At 49.0% G+C, this 24,080-nt stretch overlaps 1 protein-coding gene across 2 annotated transcripts in view; it reads right to left on the bottom strand.

Annotated features, from left to right (window-relative positions):
* DAPK2 (death associated protein kinase 2) overlaps positions 1 to 24,080 on the bottom strand; it is a 116,957-nt gene that overhangs the window by 46,043 nt on the left and 46,834 nt on the right. For both annotated transcript variants that reach the window (XM_057722787.1, XM_057722786.1), the window contains exon 3: positions 4,152 to 4,373. In XM_057722787.1, coding sequence (XP_057578770.1) covers positions 4,152 to 4,373 — 222 coding nt within the window. The remainder of the gene's footprint in view (positions 1 to 4,151; positions 4,374 to 24,080) is intronic.

Raw genomic sequence — 24,080 nt, forward strand, 5'->3', positions numbered from 1 at the left:
TAGGACTCAGCACTTTCACTGCCGGGGCCGGGGTTCAAGCCCTGGTCAGGAACTAAGATCCCACAAGCCATGTAGTATGGCCAAAAAAATAAAAAAATGAAATATCAACATGGCACAGAATATTCTATAGAATACAGAAGTAAAGCCTTGGCATTTACAAGAGACCTGTCAGGAGCCCCTTGCACATTTTCAAATCCACAGTGTCCCTCTGGAACACACAGGACCCAGCCCAGCCTCTGTTTTTACACTTCCAGCCTTGCTGGGTCATGTGAGGCTGTGACCTCGGGTATATCCTGTCCTTCCTGCCTTAAAAAGAATGCTGCTTAAATGCAAAAGAATATCATGACAATGTGGATGTGCCCTGTCACCCAAAGTTACCGATGTAAAGGCTCAGGCTGGGTGAGGACTTTGGGGGACAGTAACCAGCTGTTCTGTTGAAGGTGTGATCTGGGCAGGAGATGGGGTGAGACATGGTCTCCTTTGGATGAAGAGGGGAACAGCCATGGTGGCCCTTGGAATCACCCCCAGAAACTTGGAAAGGTGGGTAGCTGATGAGCCTGCCAGGTAACTGTCCCAGCCCTGGACACCCAGGCCGGGGACATCCACATCAGTTCTCAGGGAACGCTTCTCAAGGGCATCAAGGAGCCTGGGTTTTGTTTCCCGCCACCACCACCCCCCGCCTCGAGTAGTTTCTCCCAAGGGCTTCTCAGCCCCAAGACCTTTGCCCTGGAGTCATCTCCCCTCCACCCAAGCTTCTCTCCTCTTACATCCGGACCCTCTTTAGCTTAAAGAGGAAAAGCAAAACCTAATAGCCTGGCCTCTGCTCTCCTCCCGCGTCCCTTTCCTGCTAATCCGACCCTTGCCTCCTCCCTCCCTGCAGGTTGGTCTGCCTGCTGGAAACGCTTTTCAGTACTCTTTCAAAAGCGACCAACCATTTTGCAGGAGTGCTCAAATGACCTGTGCAGGCAGTGATTTGGGAAGGATGCTGCCAGAGCCGCTGGGGCCCAGAAAGCTGGACTCAGTTAGGGGCTTGGGAAGCACTGCCGCCACCTCGCAGTGCTCTGCCAGGCCCTGCTCTGGTATGCACCCGCTGGGTATCACTTTCCACTGGCTTGGAGTCAGGGAGGCCCCAGAACGGCCAGGGGCCTGGGATGGGAGGGCTGCCCAACCCTCCCAGGGCAGACCTACATCTTTCAGAGCCAGCTCCACATGTGGCATGAGTTAATCTATTGAGAGTTTGGAAATATTCTTTACACCCTACAGAAGTCAACTTACATGGACAACTCAATCCTTCCCAACCCTGCCTTTACCAGCCCTGATGAGAGGCTGCTGCTCATAGGCGGTCATGAATGCAGTTATAAGCTGAAGGGGACTTAAATCAGGGCTGGGATGTCCTCTGAGCACTGGCCACTTCAGCTGAAGCAGGAGGAAGCCCTGTACCAGACGACAGTGCTGAGAGGTAGATCCATCCACAAAACCTGTACATATCAACTGAGCAGGTGGGCTCTGATCGGTGTTTAAGTACCAGGTAAACCCGCTAGCCTAGTAGGGCGCAGTGAGGACCAGGAGTCCAAAGACTCCTATGCAGTCCAACAGAGGTCACCAAGTCCAAACAGAAAAGCCCATGAAAAGCTCTTCTCTCCTTGGAAGGTCCTCCTCTCAGACTCTGGTCATACAAGGTTGAGGCACTGTCTTAGCAATCCCTAGCTCCACAGACAGGCATCCTGAGACAATGAGACAGCTTGAAAGTAAAGGAGGAGACAGAGAAACTACTAATAGACAAAACATCACAAACATAGCAGCTCAAACAAATCACAGGAGCACCAGCATGACAACTGACGTTATGGGTGGTGACAGCTCACAAGAAGAGGACCCATAACTGTTGGTTGACCATGACCCTGCTGGGAGAAACAGCAATACCTCAAGAGCATCCCAGACCCCAACTCCTGGGGTTCTACAAACAGGGAGAAACAGACGATTTCCCCACCAATGACAGAAATGCCAATTAAAATGAAAAAAACAAAAAAAAAGTATCATTTAATAACTATAAAGGACAATAAATAATGAGCCCTGCTTTAAAACAAATGACCCAGGGCTGGCAAGGCTGCAGGCAGATAGGGACACTCCCATGTTACAGGTGGTACTGGTTAACCAACACCGTCTTATGAAAGTGAGGATACCAAGAGCGTAAAAATGTCAGCCTGGTCACCTCATTCCTGAGGATTTATCTAAAATATTAATTCAAAAGAAAACGGGGAAAATATGGGAAGAAATTTGTTTTACGGAAGTAAAATTTGTAATGGTCAAAAGCTGGAAACTAAAAAACCAAATGTCCAACAACGGGGAGATATGGGTATGTACTTTAATGAAACATGATTTAGTCAGTTAAAAGGGAAAAAGCTATTCATGGTATTAACTGGCGGCGGGGGAAGTAGAGCAGGAAATTGTACAAGTACAAATGATTGCATACCAATAGATAAAGACTGACTGGAACCACAGGGAAACATAAATAGCTATGTTTGGGTGGTAGGCTTATGAATGTAATTTCTTGTTAGTTACTGTAAAGGCTTTTTTGACAACAGACTTTTAAAGAACTGGCCTGGCTTTCCCAGCAAAGGTGGGCTTGTCACTCTCATCTGCTGGGAACCAGTGTGCCATCTGCTGACTCTTAGCCTTGGGACATGCCACACCTTGGGCCACCCACAAAGCTGGCTACACCTGCGGGAACCCACCAGGCTTGTCTGAGCCAGGCAGGTGTATACACTGACTAGTCCACCTGGCTGAGAGGTCCCTGGGAGAAACACGGAGGACATTGGAAGTTAGAGGAGGGGAGAACATGGGTGATTCTCTGCATTTAAACATTGAGACGGATAATTTAAGAATCCAGTGCAAGAGTATGCAGATGCCTGTGTGCTACATAAATCTACAGCCTGGCAACACGAGAGCACAGTTCTCAAATCACAATGGTCTCAAATGTCAGGTGGTCCACCCAACCTGCAAGGAGGTTAAGGACAGCTGCCTGCTTTAGAGATGAGAGCTGAACTCTGAGGGGCGAGGTGACTTGCCCCAGGTCACAAAGTCAGGGATTGCTGAGACAAATGCTACCACTCCTCTACTAACTGGCAGATGCCTCACACCTCTGAGGCTCAGAACATTCTTGATACAGGATCTTGCTGCTTGACTAGACACAGCCATTGCGACTTGTGCCACAGCCCAACTCAAACTCTACTGCCCACCTGAGCCCGACCTCCGCCTCCCCCATCCACGGAGGCATCTCCAGGAGGGACACCAATTGGCCAACCAATCCCTGGAGTTGCGGTGTCACCCATCCAGATTCCACCAGACTGTGAAGGCTTCCCCAGCAGGGCCAGCATAAGGCTCTCCCACCTCACGCTCACAGTTGTCTGCACAAGCAGTGTGGGCCCAGTCCTGGCCCTGACACTTCCTGGCTGTAGGATTTTGTGAGTGACCCGGCCTCTCAGTGTTCTTGTTTGTAACATGGAGGTAATAAGAGTCTCCCTGTGATAGGACTGTTTTGAGGATTAAATAAAGTAATAGAAGTTCTTAGCGAAGTGAATACAAGGTCCTCTTGGCATAAGTAGGACATGTCCCTCAACACAGCCTCTGTGAAGACTGAACGAGACAACAAACATGAAGGACCTAGCAAATGCTTGGCTTGCAGCAGAGCTCTCTCAATAATCGTTATTATGATAATAATAAGTGCATCAAACAGCACAAAGGCAGCCAGGTTCTCCCAGGAAAGGGCTGGAGAAGGGCTTCGCAGAGGCCAGAGGATGTTCTTCCCTTCATCGTAGAACAGACTCTCCCTGGCGGCCCCCTGCTCTCCCTTCCACCCTATGCCCCACTTATCCTCCCACGTGCTCACCAGCTAGGAGAGGACCCCAGGGCTCTCCACTTCTTCCCTTTGATCCCCACTGTCCAGTGAAAGCCAGAACTAGACCCTCCCTTTCAGTCCCTGCTGCACAGCAAGCCCAGGTTCAGGAGGAGGATGGGGTAACAGGGAAACAGCCCCCGACTGACTTCATCTTCTCTGAGCCCGGCTTTGGTCCAGTTGCTGCTCCCTCTAGGGCCTGTGGCTGGAGCTTCCCCCCAACCCCTACTGCTCCCCTGGGTCCTGGGCACCCACTCACAGCTCGAGGATGAGTACCACGTCGGTGCGGTTCTCGAAGACGTCGTGCAGCGTGATGACGTTGGGGTGCAGCACCTGCCGAAGGATGCTCACCTCCCGCTCGATCTCCTCCCGGCACACGCCCCGCCGGCTGGCCCGGCTCTGCCGCTTCTTGATGAACTTGGCCGCGTACTCCAGCCCGGTGCTCTTCTCCCGGCACTTCTTCACAATGGCAAACTGGCCGCTGCGGGGACACAGACCCACACAATGAGGGCATCTCTGTGGTCACTGGGGAAGCGACCTGGCTGTCTCCCCCCAGGCCACATACGTCAGAGTCATTCTTTCAGGGCAGGACAAATTATGCCACCAACCAGCATCCCCACCTGGCCATCAGACAGTGACAGACAGGGCAAGTACTGGGCTTCCCTTCTCTTCATATGAATCCTTTACCTTTTACTAGGAAGGAATGTTAGTTTTATCATTCCCAGTGTACAGATGAGAACACTGAGGCCCTGAAAAGCTATTGGTTTGATCCAGGCGACACAACGTCATTGTTTCAAAGCCTCAGCTAGAACCCCTGTCTTGTATCCACAAGGTGAAATCACTATGTCCAGAGGTTTATAACTACTTAATGAAAAGATTTTAAAGGAAAAGCAAGACTTCCCTGGCAGTCCAGTGGTTAAGACTCCACACTCCCACTGCAGGGGACATGGGTTCGATCCCTGGTCAGGGAACTAAGATCCCACGTACCGTGAGGTGTGGCATAAATAAATAAATAATAGCAAAAATGGTCAGTGTGGTCAAAATACTAACAATAACAATCACCTGTTCGGGCCTCCCTTATCTGGAAGCAAGTACAAATTCATCTGTTTGGAATTGTGAGGGGACAAAGCACCTCTGTACTCTCTCGTTTGTACCTTTGTTTCCAACCTCTCCCAACAGATAAAATCTCCATCACCTCACATGAGCCAAGTGGTCGGACAATAAGGGACGGAGCAACTATGAGGACCATGCACGTAAAGACAAGGCCAGAGGCTACGCCAGCTGGGTCGGCGGGGACCCTGGAGGGGGTGGGGGTGGGGTGGAGGTAGCCTAACATATTGCCAACTGCAGCGGAGGTTCATCACGGTGAGAAGACTGACAGGACCACAGAATTGTAAAATGTTAGGAAACCGAGGCACAGGAGAGGTCAGCGACGCACCTGAGGTCATCACAGGGTTAATGGCAAAGACAGGCCCCAGAGCCAAGAGATCAGTGCACGGTCCACAAAGCCACTAAGACAGGTAAAGGAGTCAAGACTATGCTTAGCGCCCTTCAGGGCTGGGACTGAAAATCCTTCACTCCAGGGACCTAGACAGCAATCATGAAACGGTGTCTGTGCTAGAGCGGCAGGTGGCCCTAGGCCAGCCTCCCCGAGTGCTCCAGGGACAGGCCCCCCGCACAGGGAAGGGGCAGCGGCCTCCTGCTTCACTATCTCAGTCCAGAAGATTGGTGGGGGCCGCTCTAAGTGCCCGGAGGTGGCCGGTGGCCACCCTCTTGGGGGTCTTCCTGCTCCCCTTCCAGCAGTGCCCCAGGTTTTCTTGCCAACCACAAGACCCACTGCTTGAGACAGAGCGCAGAAAATTTTAAGGTTCCGCTTAATGGCTAAACAAGGAGCCATCGGACTCCACACTTTGGATGTACTCTCAGTGGCTCTGGGGTAAAAGTTACACACAGTGAAGTGCTCTGAATATGTGCCTCAACCTCAGGAAACAGCATCACATCTGAACCATTCCATTAAGAATAATCCTCAGTGAGACAGCTTTCAAAACAAACCCAAGTGATTAAAAAAAAAAAAAAAAAAAGTCAGGTAGAACAAGGAAGAAACAGATATGCCAACACTGAAATAGCATTCCATGGCAACCACCTTAGAGATGTCACCCAACACACGTTCACACACCTCTCCATCCCCTCATCCCCCAATCACCCCGTGCTACCTGTGCATCTACTCTGTGCCAGGCTCTGAGCTGCACAGGAAGGGGCAGGGACCAAAGGCACAGACATCAGGTACAGATGGAGCTCTGAGGAGGGAGAGGGCCCTGCGTGCTGGGCTGGGCTCAGAAGGCTTTGTGGAGCCAAATGTCTATCACGTTGCCTGCTAACTCTAAAGTTTCAGCTATTTATGCCCCAAATATCGGTTCTGGACTGTCTACGCACTAGAGGCTGACACAGGTGGAGTGAAGTCAGGCCTCCCAAAGCCAGAGGGAATGCATTCAGTGAGATCTCTGGTCACTGGGAGCTGCTTTGGGCCTTGGGACATCAGGTCCCTTAGTGGGTGCCACCAAACACTGGACAAAGCCTCCAGGCCCAGGCAGCTGTGAGTCTCTGTGTCAGGACTGCCACGCTCCTTTCCTCTCTCTCTGACACCTCAAGGGGCCTGGCATCGGCAGCCCTGAGAGATGAGAAAACCAAAACTTAAGGATTTTAAGTGATTTAAGTTTACAGAGAACAGAGGTGCAGGCACAGGGTTTTTATAAAGCAGCGCTAAATATTTCAGGTCACCTTGACAAAGCGTTCCCTTTTCCTGTAAGGGAAACGGAGGCATTTTTCTGTACCATATGCCTGAAAAATTCCTCAAACTCTCAAAAAGCAAATGAGTGTTTGTGGGAAGACATTCTGGAAACTTTTTGAAACCTTGAAAATGTTGAAGTATGTGGGCCGAGCGATGGGATTCAGAATGTCCTGCTTGAGCAGTGGAGGAGCTGAGGGTGCGGGGCTTGGAGACTAATATCACTCTGTTTGGTCCTGAGGGATGGCTGGTTAGCCAAAGACGGGTAAGATTCCTCAGAGGAGGAACAACCTAAGACAGGCACAGCCGCAGAGGGGCCAACAGGGGTGGTGCATAGAACCTTCCTTATATCACCGTGTTTGGCCCTGGAGGATGACTGGTTAGCCAGAGATGGGTAAGAGTCCTCAAGGGAGGAACAACCTAAGACAGGCACAGTCGCAGAGGGGCCAACACGGGTGGGGCACAGACCCCTAATATCTGAGAGAGGTCTCCTGCCCCCAGGGCTGTTTTGCTCTCCACCCCCAGCTCAAATCCACACCTGCTCAACTCAGACCCAGGAAGTAAACAAAGATAATTGCCTCAGTCATGTGAGGCCTTTGATTGTTTATGAGTGTAACCTGAGAATGTTAGCCCACGAACTCAATAAAAGCAGCCTGGGATGAGTTAGCGGGGCTCTTGATCCGAGAGGTCTTGAGCCCCCAGGTCCCACTTTTCTCTTCAGTCTGTGTCTGTGTCTTCTTCAAGCTTGCGGCACCCGTCACTCACCTCGAGTCGCCGAGCTGGTCTCGGCAAGTGTTTGCTTTTCCTGCTCGAGTGCTCTGTCTGTGAGAGCAGCTGCGGCAATGAGAGGTGACTGGGGGTCAGGCCTCACACGAGCAGGTGCCTTCCTCCCGCCAAAAGGAGGCATCTTGAGAGTGCACGGCTAACAGCCAAATACAGGCAATGCCACTCACCTTCCCTCTCTTCACGGGACAGCGGTCCTTCACTCAGCCTGCCCCGGGGAGCCTCGGGGAGAGCCAAGGCCACGCGCTGGTCTTCCCCTCGCCTTGAGCCGGTACTGGGAAGTGTGCAGAACATGCTCCACTAGGCCAGCCCTGGGCAGGGAGGCCTCGGACAGAGAGAGCAGCCTTCCGGGTCAGACAGGCCTGGCCTCAGGAGACTTACGCTGCCATCGGGGGCCAGTGGTTACCTGCTCTGAGCAGCAGTTTTCTCATCTGTAACATGGGGATGGTGATTCCCTACCAGGGAACTGTGAAGACTGGAAATATGTCATGTCGGCCCACAGGCAGCACTAATAAACGGTGACTATTATGACTGTTATTAGTTTGTTGCTCATGTGAAGGCAGAAGTCACTGATTCACATGGTTTGCAATGTGTGGCCAGGGCATCAGTGCGATTTTAACACACATTCCCATCCCCAACCCCCATGGTTCCAGTGCACAGCCAGATATGGGGATATCTTTTATATAAGCAATTAACCAACTCTCTTCATCCTGAGAGCAGTGGTTCTCAACCCTGGCTGCACACTGAAATTACTGGGGGAATCTTAAAACTATTGCTGCCCGGGTCCTACGTCCAGAGATTCTGATTTCCGGGGACTGGGCTATAGCCTGGGAATCAAGATATTTAAAAAACTTTTTGGTTGACCCCAATGTGCAGCCAGGGCTGAGAAACACTGACTTACAACAGTCCTCTGGTTATCTCCATTTTCCAGATGAAAAAAGTACACCCCTGTTACTCCTATTATTCCTTGTCCTTTTCAGTATTGATATATTACCCTCTCCCTTAGTTCTCTGATCTGACCATTAGAAGGAGGGAGGGAGGGGAGAAGAGGAAGGGGAGCAGTATTGCCTCTCCCACCGGACAGTTTCTTACTTGATTTGCAGATCAAGACAGAAGATGACCCTGGGCTTTGGGGGATAACAGGAATGGAACTTTGCAGCAGGGCACCCCCTGGTCACTGTACCCACAGCAGATGCACAAAAGCCACACCCAAGGTGGCTCTGTCATGCCCCTCAGAAGGCACCGGCAGACCCGTGGGCAGGTGGAAGTAGCGGTGGTAATGAACCCTTGTCTGCCCATCAGGAAGGCTCTGAAGCCAGAAATTCAGGCCCCGGGGTGCAGAAGTTGCTCAGCTAGGCTACGGGGCAAGGGGTGGACAGCGAGAGCCCCTCTAGGTTAGGACAGAGCCACCCAGGGTATCATTCCAGGAGGGAGCAGAGGGGAGCCAACAACCATAAGGGAAGTGATTGCCAACATTAATTCAAAAATTATGGCGGTGCTGAAACCCTGATGCACAGATGTAAAGCACGCATATTCCTATCCCTGCCCCCCAGCAAGAGTCAGTTCCTAACCCGAATGCGGCGAAGGGCAGGTAGTCTGGAAGCCTGACTCCTGGCCCCCACGACCTGCCAGCAGAGCTTTGTGCGCTTGGACAAGGAGCTACATTTTCAGTTGTTTGCCTCCACCTGCCACTTGAGGTCTCACCTCAGGAAGCTTCCCGGCAGAAAGCTCCTGAGAACCCGCAATGACTCTGAACAGAAACAAAGCTTTCCCTTCACTCTCCAAATTCCACCTCTAGGCTGATGTCTGGAGACCTGGGTTCTGGTCAGAGCCCATCCGCTAACTGGTCATGATGCTGGGCAGCCTATTCAACTCCCTGGGCCTCAGGGTCCTCCCTTGTCAAATGAGGATGAGAAAACCCGGCCTGCCCACCTCACAGGGCTGTTGGGGAAATCATGAGATAATGCCTGAGGAAGGACTTAACCATCCAGTGCGGTAGAAAAGCAGGAGGCTGGGGGTGGGTGGGTGGAACGCTGTGACCAAGGCTTACAAAAGTCACCTAGGAGGGTTTCGTGAAGGACAGTAAATCCTCAAGACACAGAAACTACTTTCCCTGCTCCTGCCAGCAGCTCTCCTGCAATTATATCAGGAACACGCCCCTCTTTCCAGGCACAGGGCCCAGCCCCTCACTCACTCAGTGCCCCGGGGGAACAGTGCAGGCTGTGTGAAGACCAGTGTCACAGAGAGAACTCAGCAGGGCCCAGGGTGGCACCCCATGAGGGTCTCCTGTTGTCTGCCCAGCAATCAGATGATGAGTGAACCTAGAACAGCTTCTCAAAACTCAAAAATGGGGTTGCTATCTCCAATACCAACTCCTAAGTTTCATGGAAGAGCCTGGCTCAATCCACACCCCCTCCAATTCTTTACGGCCAAAGAATAATAATCCCGACGTGACCCAAATTTCATACCCTGGGAGAGATTTTGTAACGCTGGACATTTACATCCAGCTTTTCTCTCTTCAGGCTAACTTTATTTTTAGTCTCTCTTTTAATATTTGCAGGTATCATTCTTAGTTCCATTTTACAGATCAGAAAGCGGAGGCTTAGGGAGGTTAAGTGACTTCGTAGTTGGGCCAGGCAGCAGGCCCTGATAGCAGGGCTAAGACATAAAGTCACGTCAACTGACTCCAGCTTCAGTGAGACTCTCAAGGTCCTCGAGGTAACTAGCCAGCAGTGATGTACCAAACAGTGAGGAGGAACCCCACCAGAATGGAGGAAAATTTTATCACTAGCAGTATCAAGAATTGCCAATGCCTGATTATAATAAAAAGTAGACTGATTTTTATTCAATTTTATCATTGGTTTTGAATTCTCAAAAGACAATGCATCCCTCATGGCCGGCACTGAGGCAAGACCTCTCCCACTGTCCACCCACTCCCACCAGGTTGGCTATGGCCAACTAGACTTGTTCTGGCAACTCCCAGGGGCTGGCTGCCAAAGATGTTTTGTAAGGTTTACAGATAGAGTGGGTCTAACTCATTCTCTTTCTCAGTCAACTCTAAAGTGTCCCTGAACTTAGTAACTTGCCCCAAAGTCCCCAGTTGATCAAGGCTGAGATGAGGCAGAGCTGCACATAATGCAGACCCAGGGAGGAGATGCCATGGGAGGTGAGAGGTATCAAATGGGAAGTGCTCCAAGTCAGAGGGATGTGGGGACCATGTTCCTCCTCCCGCTTCCCCCACGCAGTCACTGCACTTCCTCTTCCCACACTGGAGAACAATGAGCCACGATTCCTCTGGAATTACCCTGCAAGTGTGCAGGGCCACAGGGTGGGGATGATGCTTCGAAGGTCCCAGTCATGGCCACCCCAGGTGCAGCCCAGCAGGTGGGGGAATGGGACCTTCAGCCAACATGTGTCAAAGGCGTGGGCAGGAAGAGCTCAAATCTGCAGTCCACAGGAACCAGATCAGCCTGACCCCAGAGGACGCACACCCCAAACCCAGGACAGCAGCCTGTTTGAGGATGGGGCCACCAGCCCCCTCCCCACGCCTCCACCTGGTTAGGTTTGACTGACCCTGCCTCTTATCCCCGCCCCACCCCCGCCCCTTCCCAACACATCCCATCTCTAGCCAGCCACTCCTGACTCCCGTGAACAAGAACTTCCTCCCATTGCCTTAGTAACCAACCTGTTTCTGGTCTCCTCGACCCAAGTCCAGGATTTATAGTCAAAAGACCCAGGTTCTATCTGCAGCTCTGCTGCTTTTCGCAAATCACATGACTCTAAGCCTCAGTTTCCTTGTGTGTAACACAGACATAAGAATATCCCAATCTCACCAGGTTGTAATGAGAAAGAAACAAGTATGTGAAAGCACTAAGTAAACTACAATTCTCCATGAATGTGAATTTTTCTTTCTTTCCATCCACCTGATTGCCACATCTGAATCCCGGTCTTGATTTTCCAATCTCAGCATATTCTTGAACCTGATTCAGCCCCCATGAAGCCCATCCTCAGATCCCAGCTTAAAAATAGATATTGCTGGCGAGAACTGGGGCAGCTAAAAGGCAGGGTTCCCAGGTGGTGCCAAGATTCAGAAAGGCAGAAAACACTTCAGGACACAGTCACCAGAGGTCAGGGCAAACAAGGGACCAGACGTCCAGGAAGCCAAAATAGGGTGGGGAAATATAAGGTTGCCAGAAGTGGGAACAGGTAGCAAGTCAAGATTCCAGGCCAGAGAGATGAGGGTAAGGAGCAAAAATTTACCAAAAGCCAGGTGGGCAGCATGTCGGGAACTACGTGGACAAGCAAGGCGCGAGAGGCACCCGGGATGAGCAGCCCAGCCAGCACACGGCCCGTGGAGACCGGAGCAGACAGAAACACCAGCGCAAGACCTGCCAACGCAAGAGCGCCCAGAGCTGTCCAAATGGCCTTTTCTCCCAGCTAGTGAGCCAAACCCACTGTCTAATGAACCCACTTCTCCTCTCCAACATACTTTTCTAGTCTCCTGAGGATGGCTTCAAAATTTATTTGAGGTGTGGAACCCTCACTCCAATAAATCTTGCACAGAAGCCCAATGTGTAAAAGAGACAAAAAGCAGTACTTCTTTTGGGGGAGAGGAGCTCAGAGGTCACCTACTCAGAGCCCACCCACATGATGCCTGAAGAGGCTTCATGGAACCCCAAGGGCTCCAGGGAACACAATTTGAGAAGTACACTCTACAGCATGCATGGAAGCATGCTCTTTGATGATCCCAAAGCAATTTCAAACTGTAAGGAAAAAAAAAGGAGAAATAGAAAACACTGATGAAATAATTCTCAATATTATTATCTAGTCTTTTAAGAAGTTACTCTGACCAAGCCAAGCTCAGGGTCAACAGTAAGGAATACATGTAGGAGAAGCACCAGGAACCAGAAGTTTCCATGGAGCTGAGCCCTGACCTACAAATGGTCCCTGTCCATGAAGTCGCAGGTGTCTGCCTGTGCTGGCCAGGGGCAGCTGTTTCACAGCATAGCTCATTCAATTCCCTGTCCCTCAGACTAACTTCCTTCCTCTGACTCTTTTTTTGGGGGGAGGAGGGGAAGGAAAAATTCCTAAAGCACAAAAAGGAAGGAATCATTGAGCAGAGCCAAGTCAGGTTGAGCTATGATTACTTTTGGGAGTCTATTTTTAAGTCTAAGCACATTCTGATGCTGTTGTCAAATGAACACAGGGCCCACAAGTCCAAGACCTGAAATAAATTACACTCAGTTTAAGTTGGACTTGGGTATTCAGAGAAAGGTTTTCACTGAAAATACAGCTCAGCGTCCTCTGGTATTTCCTGCAGTTTAGAGTCTAGATTCTAGACACTGACATGAGGTAGGTTACTATGGCTTGAAGTGTTAGACATGGAGGGTACCACCCCCTACCCACCAGCCACCCACTCGCCCATCTAGTCACCTAACTACCCACCCACCCATCCACTTAACTGTCCATTCACCAATTCATTCATTCACTAATTTACACCTCCATCCCTCACGTGTCAGTTGGTGTCCTAAGTGCTACAAAGAGGACACACCCCACAACTTGAAGGGCTCACTGTCAACTGGGAAGATCAGACAAACACTCATGGAAAAAGAAATACGGCATGGATGTGTAGAAATAGCTGCCTCAGGGTCAAGTGCATGGGGAACAGTAAGTGCTGCAGCAGTTCAGCAGACGGAGAAAGTATCAGCCAAGAGTCAGGGGACGCTGTAAGGAGCCGCTGGGATTTGAACCAGGTGTGACATGTATGATCAGGCCATTCAAGATGGCTGTTCCCTGGCTCTCTGTCCATCCCCTGCTGGACCAGTCCCTGCCTCACCTACACCCTACTCACCTGACTGACCGTCCCTCTTAATCATAGAGCCTAATCAGTAAATGCCTACATAGTTGCCGCTGGCCCCAGCCAGTGATTGTTCTAATCTTTAGATCAGAACATAGCTTATCAAAAAGGCAGTGAGGGGCGTGCTCCCCTGCCGGTTTCCCTGGTAACCAATGAGCCAACCTGACGTCAATTTCCTCTATGACTGGTAACCTCCCTCTCCCTGAGGAGCAAAGACTGCCCTGTCCTGCCTGCCATCTGCTGCACACGGTGAAGTGTCACGCCAGGACCTTGCTGCCGACATGTAAGATCCCCCCCGTCCATTAAACCCTGATGTCTCTGTCGCCAACTCCGGGCTCTTTCTTTGGTCTTGAGGCTGGGCAAGCACAGGGCTTGCAGGCCTGCGGGCTGCAGCCCAACAGGCAGAAAAGGCTGGATGCAGACAGGCAAAGGGGAATCAGCTCGCCACAGCTGGAGAAGCAGGGAGCGATACACAGATGCTTCATTCCGGGCAGGCCCCAAGTCACCACCTCTCTACCTCACTTCCTCCCGGCCAAGTGGCCACTTTCTCTAGGAAGTACATCAGGAAGCTGAATTTGTGGGGGGGGGTTGGAGGGAGAGGAGGACAAATGGCAGCAGACAATGATGTTCTCTTGGGTAGGGCTCCCTTCTCACCACCGAGTTCCTGACAATCAGATGTACCTTTGATTAGTGAAAGAACTTCAGCAGAACGGGTCAACTCACTTGATCCCAGAAATGCCAGCCAACTGGCCTTCACAGCCTGAGTAGAGCCCAGGAGGCTGGACCATAATGGATGTGACCTTTAACATGAGCTCATGCTGCAGAGCAAGAAAGGGTCTACAACAGGAAGACAGAAAAATCCAGGCTGGTCGAGGGTCTGTTATTACTGTGTGCAGATAGGGTCATCCTTCACAAAATGGTGAATGGAACAGTTTATCTTCTATAAAACCTCCCTCCCAACGTGCCTGACTTCTCTAGTGCCATGAGTTCTGTACCCAGCCTCTCTCCCGTGAACTCTGCACCTCCCCATGGTCCACATTCCCCGGGGATCCTTTCCATAATTTATCCATAATTCACATAAAGTGACATGGGATCCAAAGGGTTAACCTGCCCTCCATGCAAAATAACACCTGTTAGGATTCACCCTCTTAGGATTCTCTGATGCAGGTCAGTGTGTCACATGCATCTATTCACATTTTAGCAGCATTCTTGACCAAGAGGGGTTTTAACAGTGGCAAGTTCAGGCACACATTGGGCAAGTGAAGGAATTAATTGGAGATGAAAAGATGTTTGGAAAATTCATGCCAAAAAGATGGCCCTGCAGGGGACTGATGACCTGTATCTGCATGTGTGAATGTGGGTGTGCAAAAACTGCAACCAATTGTTTCTTATCAATTCTCTTCTGTCCACCTGCTTAATGTTGCAACATCTTTACTGATATACACAACTCTTGGCCATCTAGGTTGGATGCTCTCTGTTTCTCGGGATTTCTATGAGTTTTTGATCCCAGGTTTGCTTCCTCACCATTACTTGACAGTGCCTCAGATCACCTCTCCCAAACTCAGGGTTGGGGATGGGGAAGACCACCACGTTGTGGGCAGAGCACAGGGTTTGGAGTCCCGGCTCTATCACCGATTTCCAAGTCTCCTTCTCTCTTGGGGCCTCAGTTTACTCAACAGAGAAATGGTGGGTTGGACCAAGATGTCTCTCTCAGGTCCGCAACCCCATCCCAGCTCACCCTCTTAGGATTCCCTGATGCAGGTCAGTGTGTCACACGCGTCCATCAGTCTGATAGATGCATGCAGAAATCATAGGGTGATTTCTGAGTTTCCCACTGCACAGGGTTCAGCCACAGGTCCAAGCTACTAAGATTTGTCAGTCCCATGTTAACCAACTAAATCTCCAAAGAGAGAGTGGGATCAGGGCTTTGGGCAAAAAGAACAGGTCTCACGCACTCTCAGCAAGATGCCCCGTACCATCTTCACATCCAGCAAAATGCTGAATGCACCAAATGGTAGAGATACCTCCATGGCAAATGACCAAGGCATTCACCTTAACCAGCAACCAGCCTGTAAGAGCCTGGGGAGAAAGAACTGTCCTTCTCATCTCACAGAGCCCGCTGAACACTGAGCATAAAGCAGGTATTCCGCCAGTGTCTGCAGAAAAGAAGAGCTGAACTGAGGCAGCAGGAAGTGAGGTAAAGAACCTGTCACTCACAGCCAGCCCTCCTTGCAGCCAGGACACCTCACTGGCAGACTCGCTGAGAAAAGAACATGTTCTTGTTATTTGTTTGTTACAGAAGAAGCATGTTCATTAATTTTGAAAAGCACAAAGAAGAAGTTTCCTGAGATAACCATTGTCATCATTTTGGTGTCTGCTCGCAGCACATGCTATAGTCTTTTTCATTTGTTCATTTTTTTAACGGAACGGGATAGTACCATATGTACTATTTTAGAAACTGCTTTTAAAACTTTTTCTGCTTAATAATAGATCATGAACATTTACTCACATCACTAAAAATTCTCTTACTACCTGATTTTAAATAATATGCCATCATACAAATAAACCATGGTTTTTTAAAGCAAACAATTTTGGACATTTATATTACTTCTAATTTTTAATATAATTAATAAGACTGTTATAGATACCCTTACATATAAATCTTTGTGTACATCCCTGATTATCTTTTCTGAAGGTAAATTCCAGGAAGTAGAACCCTTGGTCAAAAGTTAAGTACATTTTTAAGGTTTTTGATACTTGACAAATTATCTTCCAGAAAAATTGTCCCAGTAATACTCCTAACAGCCCTAAATATCAAAATCCCCTGGTCCCCACTCCACACACATTTCACCTAATACAGGCTCACTGTGTTTTTCAGCTTTACCATTTTCCTGCTTGAAAGATACCTCATTGTTTTCACATGAATTAAATTTATTAACTTGTTGATTGCTAGTAAGAATGAACATCTTTTCCCATGTCTGCTGGTTCCCTGAACTGCCTTATATACGCCTCACTTATTTTTCCACTGGGGTGTTTGCCTGTTCCCTATTGTTTGTAAAAGCTCATTACATATTTGTGACATGAATCCTTTGTCGTGTATATTGCAAATATTTGCCCTGATTGTATTATCCACAAAGGAGCTTTAGGTCTTTTGTAGCATCAGAAGGTGTTAGACAGTTTTTTTCTTCTCTCTCTCTCCTTCTGCCTGTTACTAAGCTGTGACTTAGGGGCACACTGACTGAGGGGAAGTGCCTTGTGACCTTGTTGGTCACAGATTCACTGCACAGGCAGCCTCTTATCCACCACACCTGGCCCTTTCTACAGAGTCACCTCACTCTCCCTCCTGGCGATGTCCCTCCTACTGGCTGGTTGCAGAAAAGGATGGCATTAGAGGGTGAGCAGGTCTTACTACAGAGGGGGCCTGGTGTCCCCAGGGTAGGCCACAGCTGCTGGGGTGACCAACAAAGCAGACCCCCTTTAGGGATGCAGAACATCCTCCCTGCCCCCAAATGATCCATTATGTTGTTTGGTGTCCTTTGTAATAAGATGCAGCAGGGAAAGGCTTTCTTTCAGAAATTAGTACCACAAAGATGTCGTCTACCCTGAAAAACCAATACCCTTCCTCATTTCAGATAATGAAAATACCATTATCTTATTTCCCTTTTGTTGCCTTGGTGGTCAGTGAGAACAACGATGATGGCTCAGATCTTGGGTGTATCTCCTTCCTCCTTCCTTTGCACCAGTGCTTCTCAAATTTGAGGGTGTAACAGAATCATCTGGGGAGCTTGGCAAAAATCCAGGCACCCAGGCCCTTCCCACCGAATTGATAAATCATAATCTTTTGGAAGGCATGTGTCTTTTGATCTTCCACCTTTATTTTCAAATTCTGTGTGCCTCGTGCTGCACGTTGCCTCAAGTTCTTACCGTACACAGGCAGAAGGAAATAACTCCAAGTTATTTCCTGTGTTGCCATCACTATGGCCCGGAGAAAGATAGGGAGATGCAGAGCACGCCTGCAAAAAGCAGAACTTGGTCCATTTCACAGATGGAGGAGGCCCCAAACTGTTCAAGGGGCTGGTCCAAGGTAAGACCACCCACACAGTCATTTATAGTCCATCCCAATGGCCAAGTTGATTGACTGTGGAGCAGGAGGCATTTCCCATAGGAATAAAATGGTGCCGCTCCCATTCCCCTCGGGCCCCGTGCGCACAGGCGGCCCATTCCCTCATTCCCACCCTTGAAGGGATTTGACTTTAGACCCACATCCTTCCTCCTTATGCCCACAACCCTAGGGGGTGGGGCAGGGTAGAGGGAACAGGTCCAAATCCTCTTAGAAGCAGATTTCTGTCCAAAATCTCCTTCCCACCCAGCCCCGTTGCCCCAGCAGAAGCCAGAGCCTCTGTTGGGCAAGCGGCTCCGAATTGCAGCTGTGCCACCTCCGCTGTCATCACCAGCCCCAATTAGCAGCTACCAGGTGCCCTCGGGGCTGCCACTCCTTCCTGGTTCCTCTAACTCTGCTCTAAGTCATCATGGGATTTGGTGCTGCCTGACAAGTATTTCTTTCAAGCTTAATTTTCAGGACGCCAGGAAGGTATGTGTCCCATCCAACATGATCTGTTTTTATCTCTGTCTACCCAAACTGCAGTCTAGGATAGAGCTCAGCCATGGCCCCTTCCCTCTAGAAGCCCACCTGCCAGGCCTCCCTCACCAGCTGCCTCAGGGTAGCCTTGACCTTGCCCATGTGGCCCATGCTGGTGTCACAGAGCGGCAGGAGTTAACCAGCAGAGCTCTGAAGATGCAGAGGGCTCCGCTCTGGGAAGGACACCAGGATAACCCCAACCTAGTTGTGTTACTGGCAGGCTCTGGAAACGTGGGGGAGTTTTGTAACTTTTCTGTGCCTCTGTTCCTTCATCAGCTCACTGGGCTGACAACCACCTCGGAGGTTGTGATGCAGATTAAATGCACTGGTAAATATGATTTTAGTTTTAGCTCCCTGGGCTCCAGTTTCCTCACCTGTAAAATGAAAATAATACACAACGTGCAGGACGGTTGAGAAATTTTCATTAGAGAAATGTGAGAACACGTAGCACAAAGCCCAGCATATCCTTGGTGCTCAGTGAATGGTTTCTGAAAGGTGAAGGAGGAATAAATCGGACGGTGAATATCACAGTTTAGAGCAGATGTTTTCACCCTGGCCACAGGCTGCCCCTCCCTGCCCCTCAGTATCCCAGAAACCACCTCCTCCCTCAGCAAAACAGATCCACAGAGCACTCAGGAGCCCCCACGCGGGACCCAGACTGGCCTGACAGGCACATTCCTGCCTTATCTTGAGAGCTGGCAGGTCCCAGCACTCCCTCCAGAGCAGAGTGTCTCAACACATCAGGGCCCAGGACAGCCAAGGGATGGACTGTGTCCCTTGGCCCTCCTGCCACCCCACTCTTCCCTCCAGGGCAGGAACACTGCAGGGTCTCCTGCCACAGGCTGGCTCTGGATGGCAAGGCTCATATACATGGAGAAGGGTCCCCACATAAGCCGAGCTCTCTGCCTGGGTCCCTGGGTCTCTTCTGGGTTAGGCCTCTCCCCACCCCCGGAACAGACCCACAGGAAGTGTCAGGAAGCCTGGCCAGGAGCAGCTGAGGTTACCTTGACCACAACAACAGGTGTTCTCTGTTGCACAACTCGGTGTCCATCACATCTCTTACTGCCTGGGGTATTCCGACTGTCTACTTGGTGAATCCCACCCTCCACCCCCTCCGCCCTCACCTCCGCAGGGCTGTTAATGCCTGAAAGGCAGGGATGTTTGCCTACTGCTGTGCTTTTGGCACCAGAAGAGCTCAGTAAGTATGAGCTGAATACAGGAGTCTTGTGTGAAGGCACTGGGAACACAAAGACGAACAAGATGCAGTTCCTCATTCATGTAAGAACCAGTAAGTATTTGCAGCAGGCACCCCTGCAAACCTCTTTTCGAAACGAAACATTTGGTATATCTTCTCTCCCATGCTCTTTGAAGGCAGAGCTGCTTTGTGGAACTTCTCTTTACTCCCAGGACACCCAAGCTCTCACAGGGTACACCGTAGGCACTTTGACACAGACTAAACTCAGCTCAGAAGCGCTGCCCGTCCACTCCGCTGGAAACCTGCCCCGTCACACTCTGTTCTGTAAGGAATTTTCCCATGGATCCCCAAGGTGAGTAAGACACAAAGTAAATTCGGTCACAATTCCCCTTACCCTCCAGCCCAGAAATTATCTGACCAAGCTGGGGCTGGGGGTTAGGACGATTCACAGGCGGCTGTCAGACCCAAGGCTTTCCAGGGCACGGCGGGGACTGGGAGGGAGAGTCCTGTCCCCAGAGCTGCCAGCAGCTGCTTCTCACAGAACTGTAGGGTCAGACCGCTGAGGAGAGGATGGACCCTTTTCACAGTTGAGGAAACACTCAGAGCTTGCCTGGGGTCACAGTGCAGCTTATAGCACAGCTGCCCGAGACCCCAGGTCTCTCAACACCTATTCTGTGTCTTTCTACTACGGCAAGGAGTTCCAAACTTCTTCTAGTAACAAAGCTTTTTTTCTTTCCATTATTTACTTTTTAAAATCTTTAGCAAAGGACTACACACAAACATGGATAAATAAATATGAAATTGCCATACAACAGAGAAGGCTGTAGAGTGGAATCAGTAGCTCCCTGCCCCATTCCTCTCCTGCCCCAGCTCTGCTCACCTGAGGCAATCGCTTTTAAGCCTTCTCAGATTTAAGATCATTGTTTTTCAAATAAATCTTACACAGAAGTTTAAAATACAAAATGGATCAAAGGGGAACAACGCAAAGCACTGCCTGATTGCTACACACACACACATGCGTGACAGCCCCTAAGGCTGCACCATAGGACTCAGTGTGAAAACCATACCACCGCAAGCAAACTTCCCCTTACATCACAGCCTCCTGCTTTCACCAGGGGCCTGCTGTGGAGGCAGAAGGAAGCGTTTCCCTGAACAGACACACCTGCACCAGGTACACCTAGATTTTGTCCCCAAAGCTCCTCCCACACCCAGACTCCTGAGGTATCACCCTCTACAAAGTCTCAGGTCTCCCTAGGGCTTAGGCTCTGTCTGCCTGGAGGGAGAGAAGTGGGGAGAAATCCATGTGTGTCACAGCTCACAAAAACTCAAAAAACTTACAGGTGGTTGGATTAGCAGTCACGTATGCCTTAATATGACGTAGTTGGATTAGATTGCTTTCTGACAGAATTCAGCTGTGCTGGGGGGGAGAAGAACATTTTGATGAAGAAGAAGAAGAGGAGATACTGTTGGGGTGGGGAGAACTGAGGTACTTAGACGCAGAACCAGCCGGGCTCTGCAGCGGAGGTCTTTGGGGTGCTAGAGGGCATCACCCAGCCTCGGCAAGCTGGCAACAGAGAGGGGGAGCATCCTCTGCTTACTCCTCAGCCCTTCCCTTCTTCAAAACACTTAAGTCAACACTCTTCAACCACCTCCACTACTGGCAAGAAAAACAGTTCGGGTCTGCCCTGGATTCTGCTGTGCTGCCCCATCGGAGGCTGGAGGCAGGAATGGCTCATCCTGCTCCCTCTAGATCACCGTCCAGCCACAGGGAAATGTGGTTTGCCACCTAGAAAGGACAGTTACTATGCATGATGGGGCAATCGCCTTCCTTCCTCCTCCTCCCCCCAAGCACTCACAGTGCACATTTCCTCCTTCCAAAATTCAGAGCAAATGCACAGCCCAAGAAGATAACAGCCTCTTCCCAGTGTGCATGGGAAGGAAGTGGGGGCACCGAGTTGCAATCACAGCTCCCAACACAACCTTCCTGGAAATCCCCCTCCTGGGGCCTGGGGCTGCACCTCCTCTCCTTTCTTCATCACTGGACCTTGTACCCCCGAGAACATTGCTCCTCCAAGGGTGGGCCTTGGACCAGCAGCATTGATTTGCCAGAAAAACAGACTCTCAGACCCCACCCCAGCACTACTGATTCAGAATCTGTATGTGAACATGACTCCCAGGTGATTCATGTACATATTAAAGTTTGAGAAGTGCTGTTTTAGAAAATATTACAGCAAACCCCCAATCCACTACTTAATGGAATCCTGGGTACCCCAAAATTCCCTCCAAGTCCTCTTTGGTTCTGATCCTTCTTGCTGGAAATCTGGACCTGTAGGACTGTTTTCATATCTTGGAAAAGGCAGTATAATGAGCAGACACAAATGAATAAAAATATGTTGAATGACTCCTTCCATGAATAATAAGAAACTCTTGAAGAGTAGCATTATGGTTTACAAAGTGGTTTTATGTGAGTTCTTTTATTACTATTACAGAGGAGGAGCCAACCTCAGAGGCCTCAGAAAGAGGGGCCTGTACAGCCCCCAATGGGGCACTTAAGATCCACATCTGGTGGAAATGTTGCAGCTTGACATGGATTAACCACAGTGTTTGGAGAAAAGGATAATCTGATTTTTTAAATGTTTAATAACAGAGTTCATAACAAATCCCTTTTTGATTTGGGCCTTCTTGTCAGAAACACGAATCAGCTTTACCTGCCCTAAAAATGAACAATATCCTGTATATGTGCTTTTGATCAAATATGTTTTTGAAGATTAACAGATCTTTAAAGGCCTTAAACTTCTCTCATGTATCACTGTGTCTTCCTGAGCATCTACCACAGTAATTTGCACATAACTGCCAATAAATATTTTTGAATGAATGAATTGATAGACAGAAGACCAACTGGCAGATTTATCAGAATATATCTTCTTCTCTCTCATTGGAGAGGCCTGGAAATAGCTGTGAGTATGAGAAATTGGGGTCCTACATCTAAAATACAAACTAGATTCCTGATGTCATCCTGTTTTCTTTTAATCTGCCTACTGAAAAGGTCACACGTACACATACACACACACACACACACACAATTCCATTTAACAGAGGATTAGAGTTAACTGAAGTTTCATAGAGTGAGACCACAATGTATCTGATTGTCTCATGTGGTTTGCAGTCTAGCATAAAAGGCAATTCTCAGGAACGAGTTTCAGAGCTCTTTTCAGAACTGACAGAATCCTTGGAAGATTCTCCAATTTATTTAAAAACAACAACAAATCACTCTTTATTTTGTAGTCATATCTTGGTCTACTTACAAAGACTTTTCACTCTTTTTTAAATCAAAGTATAATTAATTTACAATGTTGTGTTAGTTTCAAGTGTACAGCAAAGTGATTCAGTTATACTATATGTATACATTTATACTCTTTTTCAGATTCTTTCCATTATAGGTTTTTATAAGATATTAAGTATAGTTCCCTGTGCTATACAGTGGGTCCTTGTTGTTTACCTATTTTATATATAGTAGTGTGTGTATAGTAATCCCAAACTCCTAATTTACACCCCCCACCCCCACCACTATCCCCTCTGGTAACCATACGTTTGTTTTCTATGCCTGTGAGTCTATTTCTATGTTGTAAGTAAGTTCATTTGTATGATTTTTTTAGATTCCACATATAGGTGATATCATATGGTATTTGTCTTTCTCTGTCTGACTTATTTCACTTAGTATGATAATCTCTAGGTCCATCCGTGTTGCTGCAAATGGCATTATTTCATTCTTTTTTATGGCTGAGTACTATTCCATTGTATATATGTACTGCATCTTCTTTACCCATTCATCTGTCGATGGACATTTAGGTTGCTTCCATGTCTTTGGCTACTGTAAACAGTGCTGTTATGAATATTGGGGTGTGTGTATCTTTTTGAATTAGAGTGTTCTCCAGACATATGCCCACGAGTGGGATTGCTGGATTACATGGTAACTATTTTTAGTTTTTTAAGACTTTTTGCTACTTTTTAAAAATAATAATGAACATTTATTTCTTTCTATATTCTAAGCACAATTCTGAAATGCATTCATGTGTTCAGTCCTCTTACCATTTCTATAAGGGAGATATCATTACTGCCCCCTGTTTACAGATGAGGCTACTGGAGCACAGTAGCCTAACCTAACCTTAACCACTTCATCAAGAGTGGAGGGAAACTAGTAGGAAACTGATTCAGGGACCTGGGGATAGATGATGAGATAGAAGGTCAGGATCTTGTTCACTTATAAAGCCAAGCAAGGAAATTCCCTGGCAGTCCAGTGGTTAGGACCCCGTGCTTCCACTGCTGGGGGCCTAGGTTCAATCCCTGGTTGGGGACTAAGATACCACAAGCTGCGTAGCACAGCCAAAAAAAAAAAAAAAGAAAGAAAGAAAAGAAAGAAAGCCTAGCAGGGTCAACTTTGACCCATCCTTGAACATCACCAGAGTTTGCTGGGAACTTGGCCATGAGAGAGAAATCAACCTGAGTTTCTACTTACTATTTGTTCCATCCAAAGGAAGATTACCAGCTGACCCCTGTATACACCTTTCTACCTTGGTCACAGGTAATTGTTGACTTTCAGGATAGGCCTGCACAGGCAGAGCCCCCATCCTGGGCCCCTGGAGTCACTCATCTACTGCTGGGATGTGTGATCCCGGGAGTCGGATGAGCTGGGATCAGTACCAGCTCCCTCAAAACAGCTGTGATGCTTGGATAAGCCATACACTCTCCCAGCCTCAGTTTCCTCTTCTGTTAACTAAGGGTAATCCCTGTCTATGTGAGGCTGCTGTGAGGTCCAAAGGTGATGATGGAAGTGAACACACTTTGTAAACTGCGAAAGGCCACACAAACGCAGGGACTATGTATGAGCTCCATGAGTCTCTCACACACACAGTAGGCAGCTATTTGGTA

Source organism: Hippopotamus amphibius, chromosome 2 (assembly GCF_030028045.1).
Source record: "Hippopotamus amphibius kiboko isolate mHipAmp2 chromosome 2, mHipAmp2.hap2, whole genome shotgun sequence".
NCBI classification, from domain to species: domain Eukaryota; kingdom Metazoa; phylum Chordata; class Mammalia; order Artiodactyla; family Hippopotamidae; genus Hippopotamus; species Hippopotamus amphibius.